The 22,851-nt window shown below is 50.1% G+C and overlaps 2 protein-coding genes across 4 annotated transcripts in view; both read left to right on the top strand.

Annotated features, from left to right (window-relative positions):
• The window catches only part of Chi (LIM domain-binding protein 2 Chi), a 79,734-nt gene extending 79,386 nt beyond the window's left edge, over nt 1-348 (top strand). For all 3 annotated transcript variants that reach the window (XM_078182146.1, XM_078182145.1, XM_078182143.1), the window contains exon 9: nt 210-348. In XM_078182146.1, the coding sequence (XP_078038272.1) occupies nt 210-311 (102 nt within the window). In that variant the 3' untranslated portion in view covers nt 312-348. The remainder of the gene's footprint in view (nt 1-209) is intronic.
• A 182-nt stretch (nt 349-530) lies between these two features.
• On the top strand, nt 531-1,759 carry LOC144470695 (uncharacterized). The gene has a single exon (XM_078182148.1). The coding sequence runs from the start codon at nt 567-569 to the stop codon at nt 864-866; it is 300 nt and encodes a 99-aa protein (XP_078038274.1). The 5' UTR covers nt 531-566; the 3' UTR covers nt 867-1,759.
• The last annotated feature ends 21,092 nt before the right edge of the window (nt 1,760-22,851 follow it).

Raw genomic sequence — 22,851 nt, 5'->3', positions numbered from 1 at the left:
CGGAAAGAGACAAAAGAGGACCGCTGATGATGATGATATGATGATGATAATAATGCCGATGATGATATAATAATGATGATGATGATATGATAATGATGATGAGATGATGATGATAATAATGATGATGATGATATAATAATGATGATGGTGATGATGACGAGATATAACGTAAGGGTGCTAAGGGAAACGTGTGTGTGACCCTGTTGCAGGGTGTTCAAGGTGGACAAGGGGGCGCGTCAGGAGGTGTACAGGGATCGCAGGACGCCAATCAGCAGCAACAAGACAAGAAGAGCCCCGCGGTGAGCCAGTGAGGCCAGGAGTCCCCGCGCCCCCCCACCAGGGGGCGTCGGGGGCGCAGGCCCAAGAACGTGGCTCCCTAGCGGGGCGAGAACCTAAACCTCCCCGGCGCCTACCTGGCCTCAGCTGGCTCCGGAGCCGGCAGGCTGTCGCACCTTGGCGTTGCGCACCCACTGGCCTGTCACCAGGCCGGCCTGCCGAGCCACCCGGCGGACCAGCAGCACCTGCAGCTAGGCCACGCCGCGGCTGCCGCAGCCGCTGCGGTCTCCATGGGGATGGAATCCTCGGAGCTGGTCGCGGTGTCCCATTACCAAGCGCAACAGCTACAGCGACAATTGTTGGCCGAGCAGTCGGGTCCAGCTGGCACGATGCTACCGCCGGCTGCTCAACCTACTGGTGGAGGCATGACGCAGCCGCTCCAGCAAGGACAGCATGCCGCAGTTGCTGCCGCCGCCGCCGCCGCTGCCGCGTCTCAACCTCAGGGCCAAGACCCGCTGCAGAGCTTGATGCACCAGCTGATCTGTTTGCACCAGATTGAGTTCATCCTAGCCCAGCATGGTCACAAGTGATAAACTAAAAAAAAAGGGAATAGCATCGATGCGACACACGTCCGCTCTGCGTGCTCGAGAACCGAATTCGGACGGGACCGAACCAGAGAGAAAGGGAGAGAGAGAGAGAGAACGAAAGGAAAAGAGAGAGAGAGAGAGAGAGAGTTGTGATGATCATCCTCCGCTGCTTCCGAGGAGAGCTAGACGCGACGACCACGATACGGACACAAGGCTCTGGAATTTTAAAACGAAACAGATGTAGTAAGAATGAGTGCGAGAATGTGCGTGAAAGAACGAGAAAAAGCGAGTGAGAGAGAGAGAGAGAGAGAGAGAGAGAGATAGACTGGTGCGTGCGAGAGCCCTCGCGCGCGTCTGCTGTGCGTGTCCGAAGCGTTTCTCGACGACGGGCTAACACGTTTGCTCGGATTCGTCGATCCTAATCTCGTGTGCTGTGACCGACCCGTTGACACCATGCTGACGAGGCTGAAGATGGACGCACGTTCCCGTTCGAGGCTCTACGCGCCGAGTCTCTTCCGTTCTGTTTATTCTGTTTGTTTTCCAATCCTCGAACGGACGAGGGAGGAAAGCTCGAGGACGAGGACGAAGAGAACGAGGAGGAATGGGAGTCGCGGTGTTCCGCGCGACTCCTCGACCCAGGATCGGGACCGGAACCGACCTCGACCGGGAGAACGCGCGGGGCCGGAAATAGCCACAGGCGGCCCCTCCCCCCCCTCGTGGACACCGTGGCGAGATGTGGACCGTGCGACGTTTCAGCTCGTGTGATAAACAAAAATAAGCAAAATGAAACATAATTATCGTCGATTGTGCAGTTCAGCGTGTACGAACATAATTAACGAATACAAACGAACGGTGGGGGTGTATATCGATGACTGGCAGTGTAAAACGCGCATCTCGGGGGGGTTGGGATCGGGTGGGGGGTGATCGCGGGATTTGGGGGAACGCACGTCGAAGTTTAACGAGAGCGGGAGAGAAAGTGAGAGCAAGAGAAAAAGTGTAAAAGAGAGAGAGAGAGAGAGAGAGAGAGAGAGAGTGAGCGAACGTGAGCGAGAGAGCGAGAGAGTGAGAGAGTGCGGGGAAAACGAGAAAACGGTAAAAACGTCACGCGCTGCGGCAGAGACGATCATTCGCTCTGGTGCGAGCTGTGAATGAATCTCTATCCGTCAACAGTATTGATATAATTAATAGAATAAATGAATATAAAAAAACGTTATTGTAAGAGGTATATGGTAAGTACGACGTATTGTGCAAACGTATGCGAGAGATTAGGGAGAAAGAGGGCAAGCCTTGATACGAGATGTCGAACGAGGGGAGGGGGTTGTCGGGGATGAATGAAGGATGAGAGAGCGAGAAAGAGAGAGAATGTGAGTGAGTGAGAGAGAGAGAGAGAGAGAGAGAGAGAGAGACGCGTGGGTGTGCGCGCAGAAAACCGTGACCGTCTCGAATGGAATCGAAGATGTCGAAGCGCGGAGCCCGATCGAACGCCAATGCGCAAGGCCCCGATCGCGCCCGGATCGGTAGACGGCGTGTCCGAGTTTTCTGTAACCAAGCGGCGTAGTCGTTTTATTGTTATCGATGGTCGACGATCGCGAACACCAGGCGGAAGAAAGGTGCAGCGAAAACAATGAACCGGAAGTCGCACGATTCGAGATCCATTCGTCTCTGCGGAAGAACCGCGCGATGTCTGCGGATTCCGTCGGTCAGAAGCCACGGTCAAGCGTCCTTGAACCTTCTCACAGCACAGCGCGTACCCACGTCCGGATTCATTGTGTGACCTAATCTCTTGGTTTCTTCTTCCTTCATCGTGGTCGCGGCACGGCGATCCTCCTGCCGTCTCACCGCCGTCGTCGCGGTTCCCCGGTCCTCTGATACTTAAATTCGCGCGCGATGATCCGATTCGCGACACCCGCTGACACCACCACCACCCTATACACACATTCACAAACAGAGAAAAAAACACACGCAGAGACACGTATTAATCCAGAGGAAACGATCGACGCGGCACCGATTACACGTACACACTGTGAATCATTCTAGTATGAAGTTCCTTGCGCGTTACGTTTGTACATGATATATATATATTTACACGAATATATATGTATCTATATATATATGTTCCTCATTGTATGCTTATACGTTTGTTCCTATTTTTTTTTGTATTAATCCTCGTGACTCGTTGTGTTCTCTTCCTTCTCAAGCTGTCGAAGCTCTCGGGCTAAGCAGAACGGGGCATTATGCACACGCGACAACCGACGATTCGAAAGCGTGCGCCCACCCTGCGCGACTCACCACGCTTCATCGGTCCAAATTCCAGAGCAAACGGATCACACCGCCGCCCGGGATCGCTCTCCCTCTCGTCCCCGATGCAACGTGAAAAATCGATGAAGCCAAGTCGGATGGGGAACGCCGCGCGGCCCAAGATATCCCCCTCCCCCTTCGAGTCGTCGCCGCCGAATTGCGATCTTCGAATCTGGCCGTCGCGCGTTTTTCTCTTCCCTTTTTTTTTCTATCTCGCCGCACCCCTCTCTCGTCCACCGTCCCCGAGGACGAGGAAACCAGCGCACCTGCCGCCCACCACCAATTCGGGTTCTGGAAGTCGTGTGAAGCCTGCCGTCGATTCGAAGTCGTCGTCGCTCGTAGCTACGGTTAAAACCTAATTGTAAGAAAGGAACATCGCCCTAGTTGTATCGTGACACGTATCACATCACACGTAACACGTATATATTATGTATACATATGCATATAGAGCTATAAATATATTTATTAGTTTCTCTCATCATCGACTGGGTGTCACCAGGAAGACACGACGTTGGTACGAGCTCTGCTTGCCGATCGCGAAACGATGAAAACCCTGACCCAACCGAGACCATCGCCGCGCGTGTTTTGTTCCCTCCCGAGAGATCGGGATCGAAGCTCGAACGAATTGTTTCCACGAGCCGTCGATCGTGGATCGTTCCTAGGAAAAATGTTATATTCGTCGATCGATTAGATATCAATTGTTCAAACATTCGAGGAAGTCGGAACGATCGCTGAATAGATTTGAAAACCCAGCGCACAGAAGAGGGTCTCCTCCTCCGATTACTCGCGATGAGAATCGTCCGTCGAACGAGACACGATCGGCAGACGCCGCTCGAGCTGTTCATCCCGAAAGCGTCGAGGACTGGCTCGAGCTTCGATCCGCTGGGACATTTTGAACGGTGAAAAGCGAGAAAGCGGATCGAATGTAACGGTTCGTCGACGTTCCGCCTGTATCGGTTCGCGTGGTCGTCGAGAGCGTATGCGCAGAGAGCGGCTGGCGTAGGCGGACCGTTTCGGTGCGAGAAGTATGACTGTTTGCGGAGGATCGATGGTTCGGCGGGACATGAGAGAGAGATAGAGAGAAAGAGAGAGAGAGAGAGAGATAGAGAGAGCGGAGAAGGGAGAGAGAGAGGGGGGGAAGGAAAGAGTGCGAGGGGCGGGCACGAACGTCGGCGTTTCATCACGTCCATGAACTCTGCGCTTTCGGGTGGTTCCACTTCGGACACGCGTCTCTGGTGAAGGATAGAATTTTCTTCGAATATGTACAAAGTCATCGTATACACACTGGTCATGCACTACACGTCATCGCGAAACACGGAAACACACACACACACACGGAGATACGAACACGTAATAGAATAGTAACAGGTTTTTCGACTAAACAGAGAGGAAGAATCGAGAGAGGAGAGGGTTAATTATTTCCATTCCACGGGCCGGATTATGTCGAGGATCGATCGGTGGTGGATCGTTTCGGGCGTCGCTTCCCGGCGCGCATCTTGCGTACCACGCGACCATTGTGAAACGGAAAGCGGAGGAACCGGGAAATGTTACACACACACTGGGATACACACACACACACATATACGCGCGCGACACACAGCGGACACATAAACGGTTGCAACTACAAATCATTGAATTAGATAGATAAGCTACGCGTGAAGCCAGTACAGTCCCACGGCGTGAGAGTGTGCGAAGGGAAACGGTGGAAAGTGAGAGAAAGAGAGCGAGATAGAGAGAGCGAGTGCGTGAGATAGGGGTATTTCTAATATAATTAAAAAAAAAAACGGAAACAAAAGCTGTATGCCTGACAAAAAAAAGAAGAAAGGAAAGCGCAAGAAATTCGGTGTGCCGGGAGTACTACGTACACGCGCGAGCGAATGCGAGTAAGAATGATGAAATGAAAGGAAGCGTGAGACGAGCGATAGAACAGGATTAAATGATGATTATTTCGACACGAGCATGCAGTGGGTTTTAGGATAAATGATCTATTGACAAATGTTGTATATTATTACGAATTATAATGACACTATTATAATTAATTAATTAATTAATTAATTATTATACCCTAATAATGTGAATTGAATTTAACTGACGCAAGAGAGACACAGGAGCGAGAGAGAAAGGGAGTGAGAGGAGGAGATTTACCGCGGGGAAACGATTAAGTAAATAGGCGGAAGATATTGATATTGTTTGCCGGGGAAATAAAGTACGCAGGATTGCAGCCGCGAACGATCTCGGATCGTCGAGAGAACACGATCGGGGAACGTGGCGAGGACCCGTTTGCCGAGGACCGAAGGACGCCTTCCTTTTCGTTGATCGTTCGAGTCTCTGAACCCGCGGGAGAATCGCCGCCGGAATGAAATTATTGTAAATAAATTAGCACCAAAGTATCGTCGGAAGAGCAGGCCCCCTCCGCAGCGTTCTCTCCGTAATCGTTCTGCGATCGTTCTGGGATCCCGGCGATGCGGTTCTCCCTGGTCAGCGTCGCCGCGATCGAGACGCAACCGAGAGACGCACCGTGGCGATCCGACGCCGACGAGGGAGAGCCGCGTGAATCGCTCGAAGAGAGAGAGAGAGAGACACTCGAAGGTCCTCGTCCAGGCTCCCCGAGGGAACTATACAAATTAGCTTTTAAACTCGTGTAAAAAGGAGAGAGGGGAGGACACTGCGAGGCGGTCAACGGCCCGGCGAAGACAGCGACGGCTGACTTTATCGAGAGGGATCTTCGAGGTAGTCGACGACGGGGATCCGGTGCTCCTCGTCGATCGATTTCCGCGTCCGCTTCGCTCGAACGCGAGACGACGGTGGTGGCCCCTTGCTCCCCCTCCATCCTCTACAGATCCTCTAGCAGTCACCGCGAAAGAAATCTTTAGCGCGCCAACACGCGATCCTCCTGCGAGGAATCACGGAGATTCGTCCGCGGCAGCCCGACCTGGCCTCACCTTCCCGTTGACCGTGTTAACCGTAGAGTTCCGACCAACGACACTAAAGATTTCTTCTCCGAGCGATCGACGCCGCGTAGTCCTCCGGAGGCAGAGCGGAGGAAAAGATCGATCCCTTTCCGTCCACAGCGACTGTCGACCAACACGGAAGCGATCACGTTCCGAAAACAGAACGGGAGAGTGAGAGAGAGAGCGAGAGAGAAAGAGAGAGGCTATTCGGTCCTGAGTCGGAAAGGTCCCAAGTAGATTTCGGCTCAGGGATACAGAGAGAGAGAGAGAGAGAGAGAGAGAGATGAGTTACGACGGTGCAACTCGGAACTGTTATTTGCGGCCTTTGGACTGTGAGCAGCCGGAACACGCGGAAGAGAGAGGATCGCCTGTTCGTCCTGGGACGTCCTTAGATCCCCGGCTCTAAATCCTAGAGCGTCGAATCGACAGCGACCGGAGAGAAGCGGGGATCGACGAGGCGAGTTACCGCGACCCTAAACCCCGGAGCAGCACTGCGCGCTTCGATTCCACCTCGGCATTCGATCGAGGGACGGTCCCGTGTTCCCCGCGACGGCCCCGAAGCGATGGCCGATCGCGTCGTTCCAAGTTCACGGGGGACCGAAATCCTCTCGCTTTCTTCCTCCCTGCGCTCTCCTTCTCGTCGCGTGCCACGCGTCCATCTCGGTCGCCATCTCGTCTTTCTCTCCCTCGAATCCTCGGACGGACGATGTTCACGATCTTCTTCCCCCGGAAAGTCGAGACGCGCGTATCGACACCCTCCCGCACCACCGCCACCACCACCCCCGCACCCGAGCCCCACCTCGTTCCGACACCCCGCTCTCGACTTCGATTTCTCGATAACGGAAAGTTTCGTACGATAATTAGCAAATCGTTTTGGCGAATCTTGGTTCTCGAGTGCCCCTCGCGCGTTTGTAAGTATGCTCGCCGAACCGGAGAGGAGGCTGACCACAGAGAGAGAAAGAGAGAGAGAGGCTAATTCTCCGGGAGATCATTCCAGTGTCCCGCTCTCGACGGGGGGGAAGTTGAAGTGATCATTTTTGTGGGAATTAGATTGCGACGGAGAGGAAAGACTGAAAGCCTAGTTCAACGTTTCCCCCCCCTTTACGAGCCGGGATTTTGACACCGTCGAATGTCGTGTTAGCCTTGTTGCATAGAAATTTCGCAATATCGTCTTGTACGTTCTCGAGACGCGCGACGTCTTCGGAAACAATCCTTTGATCGAAACGATTTCGAACGGATCGGTGGTTTCTTTGGGAATGAAGGGAATTCGAGGTCGTCGAAGCGAGAAAGAAAGAGATAAAGAAACAGAAAGAGAGAGAGAGAGAGAGGAGCGAGTGAAAGAGAGTGGAGAAGCCGGGCGACGCCGTTTCCGTTCACCTGTAAATATCCTGCCCTCTGAATTTGGCACTAATCCGTGCCTATGTGGTCGGTGTGTATGATACATGATATATGAGGTTCTCGATCAAGCGCGTTGAACGATCGCTAAACACCGGACCAGTTTTGAGCGACGAACGCGCGCCGATCTAGTGTATAAAGGACGAAGAGAAACAAAATGAAAGAGAAACACAAAATATTAGCGAATTAGGGACGATCTAAGAGTAAAGAGAAAATCGCAATCAAGGGATTAATTACACTTTACCCATCCCCGCCCCTTTTTAGTGGATATGGGCCAGCTCGGTATATTATATTAATATACATTCAAAGTTGGCCCATCGCCATGACCAATGAAGTAATAAGAGAGAGCGAGAGAGAGAGCGAGATAAAGAAAAGAGAGAGGAGGGTGAGAGAGAGAGAGAGAGAGAGATCGTGCATGCATGTGTGCGTGTGTGACAGAGAAAAAGAGCGAGAAAGGGATGAGAGCGAGAGAGAGAGAGAGAGAGGGACGAAAGAAAGCAAACAAACAAAAAAAAGAATTGTCATCTAATTACATTTTTACGCACTCCAAATTTTTATCCTCGTCATTTGTATCATAGCGACATGTGTTTAAAGAAGAATCCACATTATATGTATGTAATCAAAATTGTAACTGACAAAACGTTAATAAAAAAATGATATTCGACGCGCTGTCTATTTTTTATTCAACACTTGTAATCGCAGGGTCGCGTGGCGCAAGCCGCTGGGATAATTAACAATTAGCGTATAATCCATTTGCGATAACATTGCCGATGATTCGTACAACTTTTCGCCTAACAGGCGATCTGAATTCCCGTACGAATCATCTGCCGATACAGTATCGGACGGCGCTGCTGCTCATCGTGGAAAAACACTGGAACTATTCGCTAAAATTATCGACATAGTACGGTCTATGTCTCACAGATGGCACCACAATATGAAACTCGAAGGGGTTGTGCCTGTGGTACAAATCAACTAATTTATTGTACCTTAAAGACACGTTAGCAAGAAGAGAATATTCCGTATATTCTAGAACCGCTACAAGTGCTGAATATTAGCACGTATTAATATTATAGTAATATTATGCAATAGGTGCATACAGCGCGAGCAACATTCTGTCAGACATTTGACAGAGATCGGGGGAGGAGATTAAATTAAATTCAACATAAATTTATTTATTAACATTCCTGGCTTGAATTTAATTGCACGTTCCACAGGGAAATGAAGCGGCGAATAATTAAACTGAGGGTAGATAGCGTTTATAATAATTAATTGATCTACGGTGGATGACCTATAAAGAACGATAAATATTTTATCTGCAAATAAATTCAAACAAAAAAATAAAAGAATATGTCTGACCATGACCGACTAGATCCACTGAAAACCATCGCATATCCTCCGAATGCATTTCAAACAATCCTCGCGTATCAATGGCGCATATGTTCTGCAATTATACGACAGTTATGTACCCGGGCAACGTTAATCATCGAAAGTGGCCCGTAGGTTAACAGGAAGTAGTTAAAACGGTCTGTCAGAGGCGACATAATAAGTGCCCTATGGCGGTGTGCAGCTGGAACCGTGTCGCACGATGAAAAACCTCGCGAGGGGGAGAGAGAGACCAAGGTAGTTAATCTAATGAACCCGGTGGCTGAGGGATTAATGAACTATACCAGAGTTTTATGGTCGCGGTGTGCCGATCTTACAGCGAATTAAATTAAAAACGCCCCCATCCCGGCGTCGTCCCTGTCGCCGGGCCATCGACTACCTTCTAATTCAATTAGGAAAGTGGCACGGATGAAGAACGGCGGAGCGAGAGTCGCGTTAAAATAACTGTTCGTCTCCTCGACCGCTGTCGATAATTACGTTTCAGCCGGTGTATTATGCAATATGGCGCGTCGGCCCCTTCGCGCGCCGGCTAAATCCGGGGGATAATTTGATTCGCGCCGTCGGTAGGGCTGGAAAGAAAAAAAGGGCGGGCCTGCTGCGTTCCTTCTCGCGGAAATTGCTTTGACGGTTCTATCGTTCTCTCGCCCCGGCTACCTCCGCGGAGAACCGTCGACCCCGAACCTCACCGACATTTGTCTCCCGGGATTTTGATTAACGATTCCGGCCGAGCGACGCGACGTCGCCGTTTTACCGTCGTTAGGTAACCGGCCACGGTGTCTGGGTCCCGTCATTCCACCGTAGACCATGTGCCTTCGGAAGGTCAAGCAATCGCTCGCGCGCAGCGACACCGCAACGTCATCGGTCGCGATACGCGGCAGCGGGGCACAAAATGCAGGCCCGCGGGATTTCATTCGTGGAATTTCAAGCAGGGAGAACCCGCCGCCGCCGCGACGAAACTTTAATTATCCAGTGGCCGTCGGTCCGCCGTGGATTAGATTTCGCGCGACGTCTCCGGCCAGCAAGAATTATCTGCTCGTATTTCCATGAGTTTCTTCTACGCCATCGGACGGGGAAAACACGGGAAAAGCGGGCCGCCGCTGTGAAATGGAGAAGCCATTCGGGAATATAAAGCGTCCCGGGGAAACAAAGCTTGTTATTTTTTTAACTGCAGAGAGAGAGAGAGAGAGAGAGAGAGAGAGAGAGAGAGAGAGAGAGACCCGGACGAATTTCGCTGGCACGGCGTGACGGAGCAGGGCCGGCACTGAGAAATGCGCCCGCGTTCTTTCTACTTATTCCGCGCGGCGCGGCTTATTTCTTTGCTAATTAATTCCATTCTTTCGGCTACGACGTGCGGAAGAATTTATTTTAACCGCGCTGACGATATTATGCGAGCTTGCGGGGGCGGGGTGGTTTAATTTCGAATCCTACAAACGAGACCTGGAGGGCCATGGATTTAACAGTGGAGCAGAAAACTCTGGGCGCAACATGTTCGAGTCCATTGTCCGGAATCTGGTAACGGAGCACAGTCCCTGCAAAGTCTTTGTGTACACTGCGCGACAAAATGATAGGACACCGCAGAATTTTTCGTACCATCATTTTGTCGTACATAAGACAGTGTCGTCTTTTACATAAGACAGATAGAATTCCCGTATAGAATAAATAAACTTCATCATGTATATTATATTTTATATCTTAGTATAGATTTAAGAAAAGTGTTATTTTAGTAGTAAGAGTAGTTAATAAGACAATGAATGTAAAGTGAGAAGACTCTCCAAAAAATGTAAAATATTGTTTTAAAAAAAAGAAAAAATTATGTATCTGTATGGAAGGCAGAACGGATGGGTTACATCCACTGCCAATAAAGTTTCAATCAATCAATCCCGTAAAAAAAACATAATCAGCGGCTGATTTCTCACGCGTTAATAAAGAAAGGGTACTGTTTTTCGGTTTCGAGAAAGACGAACAAATTTTGGGATGTCCTATCATTTTGTCGCGCAGTGTACGAACGGTGTGCGAAGATCGAGGACTACGGTTCAAAGCAGCACGGAGGACCGGAATTCGCGAACCGCGTTACACAAGACCGAGAACTTCGAGAACTGTCCCAGAAATAGCAAAGTCGAAAGTTCGTGGCATTCCGAATTGGATTTCACGGTCGAAACGATTCGAGTGTCCACGGTCCGGTACGAAAGAGCCTAGAGACACCGCGCGGCGTAGTCCATTGTTCGTTGGTTCGGGCAAATTAAAAAAAGCACTCCCGTCGTCGGACGGGAGCCTAGTATTTTTGAGACCGCTACTTAATTAACTATCGAAACAAGGAGTCTTTTTGTCTGGGGCGCGCAGATGCACGGGCGCCGAGGAGGGCTGAAGTGGACACGCTGCTGGTCCGCCGGCTGCACATCCAGTGTTTTACGAAGCTCCGGCGTCATCCAATTACATCAGGGGATAGAACTTGAGCGGCACTATTATTAGGCCTGCCGGGGGAGCTTAAAAAGGGTTCGCGAGTGTCGCCCAGCCTCTGCTAACGAGACAGCCGTCGTCGCGAAGAAACGTTCCGTCGCGTCGCGTCGAGTCGAGTCCGTGTCGCGTCGGGTTTGGACGAGATTGGCTTTCAACGCGGCCCCGTAACGGGTATCAGTTTCCCCGGTGAAGTTCGATAACTGACATCAGCGATTCGATCCCTTGTTGGTTACTTTCGACTAAGAGCCGCCGACTGTCGGTCTACGAGATCGCCGGTGTCCGAGAGAAAGAGAGAGAGGGAGAGAGGGAGGGAGCCCGAGTACGGTTCTTGATAGATTGCTCCTCTCCAGCGACGAGATTACACCTCGAAGGGGATGCGGAAGCGGCCGTCAGCGAACGGTCGACGGGCCAAGTTTTTCCGGGCACCCGATAGCGTTGATGAAACGCCGGAGAGACAAAAACCCAAGCAGATAAGCTCCCCAGACAATACGTTCCTCTCTCCCCTTCCCCGTCCTCGGGATGCGTAATCGTTCGCCGTCTCCCAGGCTTCGTTAATTAGGAAACAACCGTTGACGTTCGAATCGTCGCGGAGGGAAAATATCGAGCGAGCGGCAACGCGATCAAAGCAACGAACACAGCCAAAAGCGCCGGTTAAGTCTGTCGCGAGCTGCGTTTTGACTTCGCAGTCTGCGAACCGAATAATTCGATGTCTGAGAGTAACTCGCTTCACTAATGCAATTAACGTGATCAACCTGTTGGAACAACTGCATCTGCAAGCTCCGCAGGCCGCAGCCCCCGCCGTGTCTCTGCTGCACGGTGCTTTTTACCGCGGTAACTCGTAATGATCCGACGACGAACAGCTGCGAGTTTAATTGCATATTCTCCCACGAAAAATAGTCTAATCTCGCCGAACCATCGGCCCTATTGCGGCTTCGATACGCTAACTCGATCCCGGGGATCGATACTACAGGTTTATTCGACTTCGGAAAGCAATCCAAACCGTTTCAATTAATTGCTGTATTTTCCGTCGAAAGAACGCAAAGCTGCCGCTGGTACCTTTTACAATCGATTAATTATACGGCATAAAGCAGACTTTCTCGACTTAACGAAAGTATCGGCAACCTATGCCTTAACTCCTTGCGCTACGATTTACTTTACGATTTATTTACGATTTATGCCGTAAATTACTGTATATAAACACCACCAAACGGAACGTTATTTCTCTGTTCGGACTTGACAAAGGGTTAAATCCAGTATACCTGTTGAAAAGTGAAAGAATTATTTTCGGAATAATAAAGAATTAACTCTTTGCGCTCGAAGCCATTTTAATTGTAAATGTGAAATAATTTTCCTGGTTTATAGTATTTCTATTTCATGGAATAAAGTGCACTTTTATGCGAACAGAATTTATTCTTGCGACTCGTAGCAACAGATTTCCCATTCAACAATTTTTAAAATCTAAACTTTATTATAATAAAAATTATTTTATAACGTAATAGAAAATTTTAGCGGTGCCTCAGAGTCACCATTCAAAGGGTTAATAAAGAAGATAAGAAGAAAGAAAAATAAAGAATTCATTCCAGAGCTATTCTACATAAGTATTGAAATTAACCCCTTGCCATACTCTAACGAGCCAGACTCGTGACGGAAATTTATAACAATAAGCTGTTAGGTACGAATGTTTAACCGTTCCTTTGAGTAGAAATCAAATTTTATTCTCTCGTCACGAATATTTAAACGTTCAAGTAGATCCTAGCACACGATAAATATAAAATTCTTTTTTCTTCTAAAAAATTAGCGCGGTCGAAAAAATTCTAATCACAGTAATTGTAAAGAAAATGGTACGGCAAGGGGTTAAGCGAAACAGGGTTGTCCCAGCTTGAACGACAAAGATCGACGGCGGCCGGGCCGTACCACTCGTCCGTCCGATTTACACCGGTTCCATCGCGGTGAAATGTATTTAAACTACTTCCGGCCGGGAATTCTTCCGCAAGTTTCCCCGTTAACTGTCGATCAGGCCGAGGGATCGTACAATGGACCATTAACCCCGCTCGCGCAGTTTGCCGTGGGCGAGGAGGAATGCCGGGGCCTGGACTCTCCGGCGAGTATTTCTTGGCTCCTTACATTCTTTCGAAATGTATTCGGAACGTGACTGGTATCAAATTGCCGGACACGAAGGTGGTTGAATCACAGCGTTGCGGCACGAACCGGCGGCCCCCATTGTGCTGGCTGCGAGAGAAAATCCTCGGGACGATACGGCGAGGGAAAATGAATACCAATGATTATCACGGTGTCCGGCGGAAGGGGTTGAGTCGCCGCACATATTCGAGAGCGTGTGCGACAGAGGCGTCCGCGCCGCGCGTTGAATTCTATCGGCGGAAAGAAGCGACCTAGGCGGACGCTTTGTGCGGCGACGCGCGATTACGCGGACACCCGTGACCGGCCGGACGGGTCGAGTGAAAGCTATTAACCGGGGGCTGGCCGCATCCGCGCGTCCGCGGCTGTTTGAAAACCGAAAACCGACTGGAAGGGTCTTCGACCGCCGCCGGCCCCCTGTTAATTACAATCGAGCGGCGCGGCGTGTTTTATTTCGCGACGGGTCATTTTTTTTTTATTTTTGGACCGCGTCGCGCCCCGTCGGACCGATTAATTTCTTAATTATGTACACCGGCCGATAATTGCCGGAATTACCAGCGCGCGCTCGACGTCACGGCAACGAATCATTTCGGCGTTGCACGCGCTCCCCGAGATCGACGCCGAAGATATGTAAATGGAAAGAACGTAATTAATTCAATTCGAAATTTACCGCCGCGGATAAGAAAGACCGGCTATTACGCGCGAGGGATTAATGGGTCCTCGTTTAACGAACTTTACGCCCGCGCACACGCGTCGAAACAACGCGGGCAGCCTTCGACCGAGTTCTGTTTATCCGGGAGGCTGTGTGCCCGTATCGCTGACGGATTTAATCCTTTGCATGGCGGATGGGGAACGATGAATTATAAAACGGGGCCATTAACGATATTGTGGCCCGGCGCCGACTCATCTCGAACAGTGTGGCCATTTCTATCCAGAGATTGACACTATTCCCTTAACGGGGACCCGAAAACTGGGCCACCGTGATGCGATGTATGTCCATTACTTATTTCATAAGATGCTTAGGGCGATGCGACGGATCTTACGTCAAACTTGGAATTTTCTCGGCAGAACGGCGGGCCGCTTCCATTAACTCTGATGCGCGACAATCTTAAGATCGCGCGGCCAACTTTCGGCGGCCGCGCGCGAGGAATCTTCTAAATTAAGTTCACCGTGGCCGAAGGAGCGAGTCGTCGCCGGGATGTAGTCCCCTAAGCCCGGCCGGTCCCCTGGCTGCGGTACAGTTCCAGCTGCCGCGCGCGAACACGGTAAATAGCCAATGAAACTCGAGTAGTCGGTTAAATGGAATAAAGCGTCGCCCCGGTGAGACGAGATTTCACGGAATGATGGCTCCCAGCCATCTCGCGTCTATTCGACGGCGCCAGTTCCTCGCGGTGGCGAGGCTCGCCGCGGGTTGGACAACAGCCACGGTGCTCGATAATCGTATCGGCGTTACACAACGAAACGGGTCAAACGAGAACCGAGGGAGCCGACGATCGAGTTCGGCACCGTATCGGCGCTCCGTCGACGCCGTAGAAATCGTGGGATTTATGGCGTGCAGAGACTATAGAATACCGTTCTATTCGGGTCGATATCGGTGGATCGCATCGATCGGACAAGACTCGCGGGCGACGAAGAAATTGCGCCGGACGGAGAAACTTTCGAAGATGGTCGACTTGGCAGGACGGACAACCTTGTAGTTCCGTGTTCGTCGCGCCGGATGCGAGACTCGAACAAGTTCAGCGGGAGTGGTCGTTCGTTAGTCGGACGGAACAGTTCCATAAACGAGATTTCCGGCTTAGGAAGAAACTGGTCCGCTTTAATCTTCCATTAGACGGACGTAAATATAAAAAGGTACTTGGAGCTTCGCAGGAAGTAGCGCTCGTCGGGCATTAGTCGGACGGAACGCGGCAAGATGTAACATGCATTGTAGCGGCTGCGTGGGAGACCGGGCTGCTTCGCAGTTATCCAAGTCGTCTAACTTATTCAAGCCAATGAAAATTTCAACGGTTCGCCGCGCCATTAATCAGACGAAACCCCCTATCTCCGCTAATAAACAGCGAGGGCGCCGGGGTTGTCAACGGGGAGGGGGAAGAAGGGATTGGCGGGCCGGGGCGCGAAGGGCTATCTAATTCGGGGCCGACGGCGACGCCTCAATTCGCAAAACTCTTCGATCCTATCAGCGGCATTTTATTTGTCGGCGAACGCCGCCGCGCAGGAAGCAATAAGTCAGGCCGCAAGCGGCGCGGAGCGGCTCGCCCGCCCTCGCAAGAGGGTGCGAGATGGCGGCGGGATGTTCTTAGGAACACGCGGGAGTCTCGGGGCTGGTTCGATTCGCGCCGGTAAGACGCCATTCTCTCGATTACTCGGTGCGTCACCGTGACATTTAATCTCGCGCGAGAGCTATTGACATTTCGATGGCGAACCCCGGCTGCCTGCCGCCGGGCGGGGGAGGGGCGCCTGGTATTTGCGTTCCCGGCGAGCATCCGCCGCTCGAGAGGATCGCGTCGAGCCGCCAGAGCGGACGCAGACAATGGATCGCGCGAATCGCTTCCGAGTATTTAATTATTCGGTTCACGTGTCGCCAAACAGGCCGCGGAGTTTACAGCAATCTCCGTGATCGTTTTTCAAGCTCCAACCCCGCGGGGCAACGATGCAACCGGAGTTATCAATTGGTCGGCGGTGGGGTCGCGCGAGCGTCGCGTCGTTCGATTTCACGCTCGGCGAGGAATTATTAGGTTGCCCTAGAAAAAAAGCGAAGAAACTTATGGGACACCCTAATGATTATAAGTTGTCGTGGTAGTAGATTAACGAAATGTTAAACCGCGCAACTATCGTGCAATATAATTAAATTTCTATTAGATGAAAATCTGTAGTATGATAATAATAATATTGTTACGGCGGTTGATCATGTGGAGTCGCCGTAATGAAGAAATACTTCATAGTGAACAACCCGTAAGGAAATAGAAGAAGTTCGGGGTTGTCACGGAATCGTTGAATCGACAGTCAGTCGAGAGACTCTCTCGAGCTATCGAAGCGAGAGGACGTTTATAAATAATAATAGATTCAGATATATTGTTATCAGTGTTAATAGTTGTTGTTAACTGCAAATAAATAAAGATTATACGAGATGCCGCGACGGACGTCGAGAACGCGCAACATTATATTGTTACTACAGTATATTCAACGATTATTATTTGAATACGATCCTCGGTAAAGCGAACCAATTCTGTAGGTTCGACGAGCGACCAACGTTCGAAAGATTTTTTAAGGACGGTGATTATGCTCGCGGACGCCGTCGGCGGTGTGTTTCACGAACCGAAGTAGATCGGCAATCCAATTACAACGGCGCCGTTCCCGAATCGTCGAACCGATCTCCCAAAAGTATTCCGGTGAATCCCATAAATTGGTGGAGCCTGGTGCAATTCGAGAGACCGTGGGAGAGAGAGAGAGAGAGAGGGATAGGGAGAAGGAGCCGCACGATTCTGAGTCTGCGGTGGTCCAAAGACTCAGAACGAGGGAAGAAGAATCGAAGGCGTAAGTAACGTCGCGAGGAAGGAATGTTGACTCGGCGAAGAAATTAAATCCCGGCTAGAATTCCGATCGCACAAATCCCAATCACGGAGGCGGCTGCGAGCTCTCTTTCTCCCCCCTCTCTTTCTCTCTCTCTCTCTCTCTCTCTTTCTCACCCTACGCGGGTTTTGAGAGCAGCTCGCGGCGAACGTGACTCGCGGGACGCGCTCCTCATGAAATTCATTACCACTAGCCGGGTGAACAGACCTCCCACTCCGGCGTCTTCCGGCTGGCTGTGCCTTGGAAAACGCGAATCGACCAGAATTCTTCTAGCAGAGCTGCCACGGAAGAAAGGGGCATTCTGCCGAGCCGTGCTCCGCTCGCGATTTCTTACGCTTTAATTCCCGGTTCTCGCAGCAGCAGCAGCAGCCGTCGCGACGGTGTCTACATTCTGGATCGCTTAACACGAAAATGAGGACAGCTGTACCGATGCCGTGAAAAATGAAGCGCGTCCTGTCGAATCCTGCCGCGATGAGGTTCGTGCTCGCGAAACTGGTTCTGCGCTGCCTCGCGCGAAACAGCTCCGGCGCTCAATTCTCTCTCTCTCTCTCTCGATTCTCTCTCTTACACACAGAGAGAGACACGTACACACACACTCTCTCTCTCTCTCTCTCTCTCTAGAGTGTTCTATTCCACGGTTCGATTAATCAGGAACCTGTGACCCCGAGAGGAATTGTAAAAGGGGCTCGTTTTGGCCCGCCTCCGCCGTGATTTCCGCTTATGACTCGACGTGGAATCGCCAACTTTCCCCTCGACGGGCCAGTCATTCAACGGGAAAGCTTTCCAGGAATGCCGGCGAAGTGGGCGGCCTTCTCGACCCCGCGGGACTTGAAAATTTACCAGCCTCGGCTCTGCGAGAGGCTTTCGCAAAACTTCGCGTTGGAGCCATCTTTGCGAATCAATCGCGAAAAACTACGACGGACGGTTTAGCGGACGGTTCTCATCGGTGCTCGAAGCTGGTTGGAATCGCGGGCGGTTTTATCCTCGCGTAAAAATCCAGTTAACCGGCCATAGGAGGGACGCAATAATCCGTGGCTATTCAAAGGGCGAGCTCGGCGAGCATGCGGCGAACATTTTCTATGAACACGCTGACCTTTGTGCCGCAAAACGAGCGTCGCCGTCTTTTGCGCGGGCAAAAATTTCCCGAGAATTTCAATATGTTGCGTACCGCGCGCGCGCGCGGCCCTGCAAGAATGCATAAACTTTCGGATAAGAATGCTTAGAAATAGAATCGACCAATAAGGTTTAGCGACGGCGTCTCGAATTTTTCCCCTCGGCGAGTCAAGCATCCGACAAAGAATCTTTTGTAAATGTCAATGACGAGCGGAGTGGCTCCGCGTGCTCCACGAGAGACTGAAGAATGCCGCGATCGAACAAGTTTCGCCTCCCATCGAGCGCCGATAGTAGCGGAATACTTTCGTGTCCGACACATGCTCGACTCGTTCTACTTAAGAGTCGACTCTCGCCCCGGAATCCGTCGAATCGCATCGGGCCTTAGACCGTCGATCGTGTCGCGGCCGTGTCACGGTTCGGTTCGTCCACTTAAAAACCGTACTCCACCCTGCCCCCCCTCCCTCCCTCCCTGGAGAGGGGCCAGCGACGATTCGTTCACCGAGAGAGCAAGGCTCAACTCCACCGTCGGGCAATTACACGGATCCGTTCCGAGTAAACAGTGAAATGGTAAGCCGGGGGGAGTCGGGCGACGAACCATATTTTAGGCTGATATGTAATACAACTTTCAACTTCATACGTCTTATTACCACGCGTACATTACTATGACTCTCTACTTTACACAACTTAACCCTTCCGCTGCGGCAGTCCGTTCCGCGGGAGCTGCGCCGCTGAACGAGGCAACGCGCCGCGCATGATGCGCGTCGGCAGTCTTCGATGTTCGCACTTACGTCTTTAACCCTTTTGCGCCGAGCGCCGCATATACGCGGCATCCACTCGACGGATATATTCGTCGTGCGGCTCTGCGAGTTTCTATGTGGATGTCGGATATATCCGTCGTTCGGCTCCCCGAGTATCCACGTGGATGTCGGATATATCCGTCGTTCGGAGCGAAAGGGTTAATCTGCGACCCTTTCGCAACGATTTTTGAAACAAGAATCTCCCGTTCCAACACCGACTAGGCTTTTTATGCGTACCTGCCTCCCTTTCCCAAAAATCCGTAATGTGATTTCCTTTCACAAACCTCAGATGTGGGCATTCGCGACGCTGATGGGCCGAGGGACCATCGGTACTCGCATCTCGAGGCAGGTCAACGCCGCTTTCATTTTTAGGGCTATGCAACTTCACTACAATAATGTCCTTAACACGTTGAATGCCACGCCCATTTTACAGGAATTGTCCGTGGCGCCACGATGAATTTTCTATTATGCGATACATATAATGTCACATAATAAAACTATATTTCATGTATAAATAAAACTATTTTCAGATATTTTATAAGGCAATCATTTCCTCACACGACTACATCAACGATGATAATAATAAAAAAATTATAAGTATTGTCATTTGTTTAAATTATATATATTTTCATCGATCTGAGCGCGCCGGTCACCGGTGGCCCCAATGGCGTCACTTGCAAGTTCAGTGCCGGTCACCGGTGACCCCTGTGGCATTCAACGTGTTAAACCTACTCTTAAAATTATCTATCGGGTGTCGAAATATGCCCGATACCACACTGCGAAGGAGCGACTCTGTGTATACGGTCAGACGGCGCGCATTGTCCCCGAAATTGAAATCGGAAGGACGTTAATGGTGCCCAGAACAACGCGGGGAACTTTCGGATCGGTGAATTTCTCCATCCATCTGGGAATTCCCTTTGGCGGACGGAGTGTTCGTTTCTGGGCCAGTCGGAGCTTGAGCGACCTACAATCACCTGGAAGTAATTAACGAAATCAAAAACGAGGAATGAACAATCGCAAAAGTCGGAACTACCGAGAGCGAGAGAATGAACAAGAAAGAGAGAAAGAGAGAGAGAAAGAGAGAGAGAGAGAGAGAGAGAGAGAAGGGGTGCTCCGTGGTGGAAATTGCTCGATGGGTCTTCGAATGCCAGGAATGGAGACTGCTGTGCGTAATTACGAGCTCGAGACGGGTTCAAAGGCCACGGAAATCTCGCGAGAGGAAAGAACCGATCCGAGATGGAAAAGGAGCTCGCGAGCGACGGAAGAGGAGGAGGTATAGAGGGGCTGATCGGCAAAAGCGGATCCTGCTGCCTGAGACGCGAGGATGTCGGAAGGACAGTTGAGAACAATTCAGGCTCGTACACGGATCGGTGACCGATCAGGTACGGGAAAGGTATCCATCTGCGGGCGAGCGTCGGCGCTGGCCGGCGTTCGAGAAGAACCCCGTGCCACGGGAAACTTCTCTGGAAGAACATAGAAATCCATTAACTCGGGATTTTCCGCGACACGTGCTAAAGGAGTGGACGGTATTCTCTTTATCATCGCAAGGAAAAGGAGAAGGAGGAGCGGAGAGAAAAAGGAAGAGGGCCCGGGGAAGCAAAATGTTTGTTCTTCCGCTGCGCACTTGCGGGAACGAACGACGATACCACTCCTTTAAGGTTCGTTGGGCAAAAGAAACGAACGCGCGCGGCGCGCCGCGTCCGAGAACCCAGCTGCCGCAAAACTAATGTAATTGAAAGACCTTCCACGGTAATTATTTCCTGTAACGTTCCACCGGTCCCGGAACCTCGGATTCCGCGCTGTAGAGGTCAGAACTGTTTTTTAAGGGGAACCGATGATACTTTACTTCGATGCTCGACGTTTCGAGCGACGCGAACCAACGTAGTTTCTATGATATTTCCATTTTAGACGGGGTGTTCTGGAAATCGTAGCACAACTGGACAGGGGTTGATTCTATTTAAAAGAAAAGAAGAAAATATTTTGGTATAACATTTTTTTCATCCGGTGCTCCGTTTTCGTGATAATCGACTTCAAAGTTCGTTCAACTTGCAAACGATTTAATACAATTTGCTTGTCGTGTGTTTCACTGCTCTGCTTGTCTCTCTGTCCCCTTTTTTAGCAATTTCAATATATTCAAAATTATATCACTGAATTTTTCGTATGTATTCAGAATTCTACATTTCTTTCAAACATTTATAATTTTCAAGCAACGAGAATTTGTATTTTGCAAGCAACGAGAATTTGTATTTTGCAAGTAACAAGAATTTATATTTTATGACAAGAATTTATACTTTGCAATAAGAATTTATACTTTGTAAGAAGAATTTATATTTTGTAAGAAGAATTTATATTTTACGACACAAATTTATATTTTGCAATACAGATTTATACTTTAATTTAAATATTTTCATATATATAATAAATATAACTTTAATGAAAATAATTGTGCGATTAAAGCAATACAAAGTGTGTCCACTGATTACTCCTTTTTTATTCTTTTTTTACTACTTACTATTACAATGCTACAATAATTGATAAATTAATGACATCAGGACAGATTGTAAATGATTATGGCTTTTTAATTTTTCGAATGCCCCTGCGAATCGAGAATTTATTAAGATTGTAAATTACATTCGTACTTGTTCGAATGTATGGTCTGAATCTCCGCTATGTCTAATACATGTTGACTGTATGTAATGTGTGAGAGTGCGCACGCATTCTAAAACAAAAGAGAGCCGAGAGCTGAATGGGATGACGAAAGTATGAAGCAGCGTGATTGACGCTAGCGTGTGAGTAAGAACGTGAGTACGTGTAGCTAGTAATAAAACGTTGCTATTATTCCCAAAGATCCGCCAAGTTATTATCCGAAAGATCCACATAATTTAACAGTACTTTAATCAATCATACTCCCGAAACGATTAGGAAAGGCACGGAGGAGCCCGGTGTAAGCGAGAGCGTAGAGTTCAGAGACACGTAGTTGAGCGGTGGCGGTCAGCGAGTAGTCGGACGTAGGAACTTTCCTAAACGATCGTACAAGAGTTACCGTTCCGTGCCGGCCAAATTGAAGCTCCGGGGCGTTATTATGTACAAATAAGTGTACACAGAAACTAGAAGCGACCCGCTAAGCATTTCATTAACAACTCGCAACAGCGGCAACGGTATCGCGCCGCGCCGCGAACCCACGTATTCGTTAACGCAAAGGCAAGAGGATTGTTGACATTACCGGTCCCCTTGACGCAGACAATGGAATCAAAACTTTTGACCTAATTAAAGAGATTCTGATGACTCGGAAGGTCTGCCGGTGTATAAAGGCCGCGAAAGCTCACTTAATTACCGGTCTTCCTGAAGCCATCCGACAGGAAAGACCTGCTTCCCTAATAACCGCTTACCCAATGGCTCCTTTCAACTTTCCTCTCTCGTTGCTCGGCCGCTCGGCAGCCGTGTCCTACGCGAATACCCGTTACCTTTCCAACCCTCACCAACCCCGAACCCCCCTCGAATCTCCTCTCCGCCAATTGTGTTTCTCTTGTTTCCCCAACGCTCGGTTGACATTAAACAATACTTAAAATGCTCGCCGTCGACAGGGCGTGACTCGATGCTTGCGAAAACGAGTGGCCTCGGAGTCGGCAAATATTGCCCTTTTCGCGTCCGGCGAAATTGCCGCGGCACGGAAACAATCAGAATCGAATTCCCTCTTCTAAAGTCTTTATCGTGTCTGACCAGACCTCGAGTTTTCCACCGTAGTTCCGTTACACCTGAAATTACTGCTGCTACTTTCGCGTCCGAACAGAAAATACCGTTTCTCTCGGCCGCGTCTCACGAACTTTGCGAGCCCGCGCCGTCGGAAAATGTTCTCCCTCTGAACCGAACCGTTTTCAAAACCGAAGA

This window comes from Augochlora pura, chromosome 6, assembly GCF_028453695.1.
Source record: "Augochlora pura isolate Apur16 chromosome 6, APUR_v2.2.1, whole genome shotgun sequence".
NCBI lineage: Eukaryota > Metazoa > Arthropoda > Insecta > Hymenoptera > Halictidae > Augochlora > Augochlora pura.
Note: the sequence above shows the minus strand (reverse complement) of the source record. Positions and strands in the feature narration are given on the sequence as shown.

Bases quoted from the DNA above. Each gene is read 5' to 3' on its own strand.
- LOC144470695 (XM_078182148.1), top strand. From the start codon at position 567: ATGGGGATGGAATCCTCGGAGCTGGTCGCGGTGTCCCATTACCAAGCG.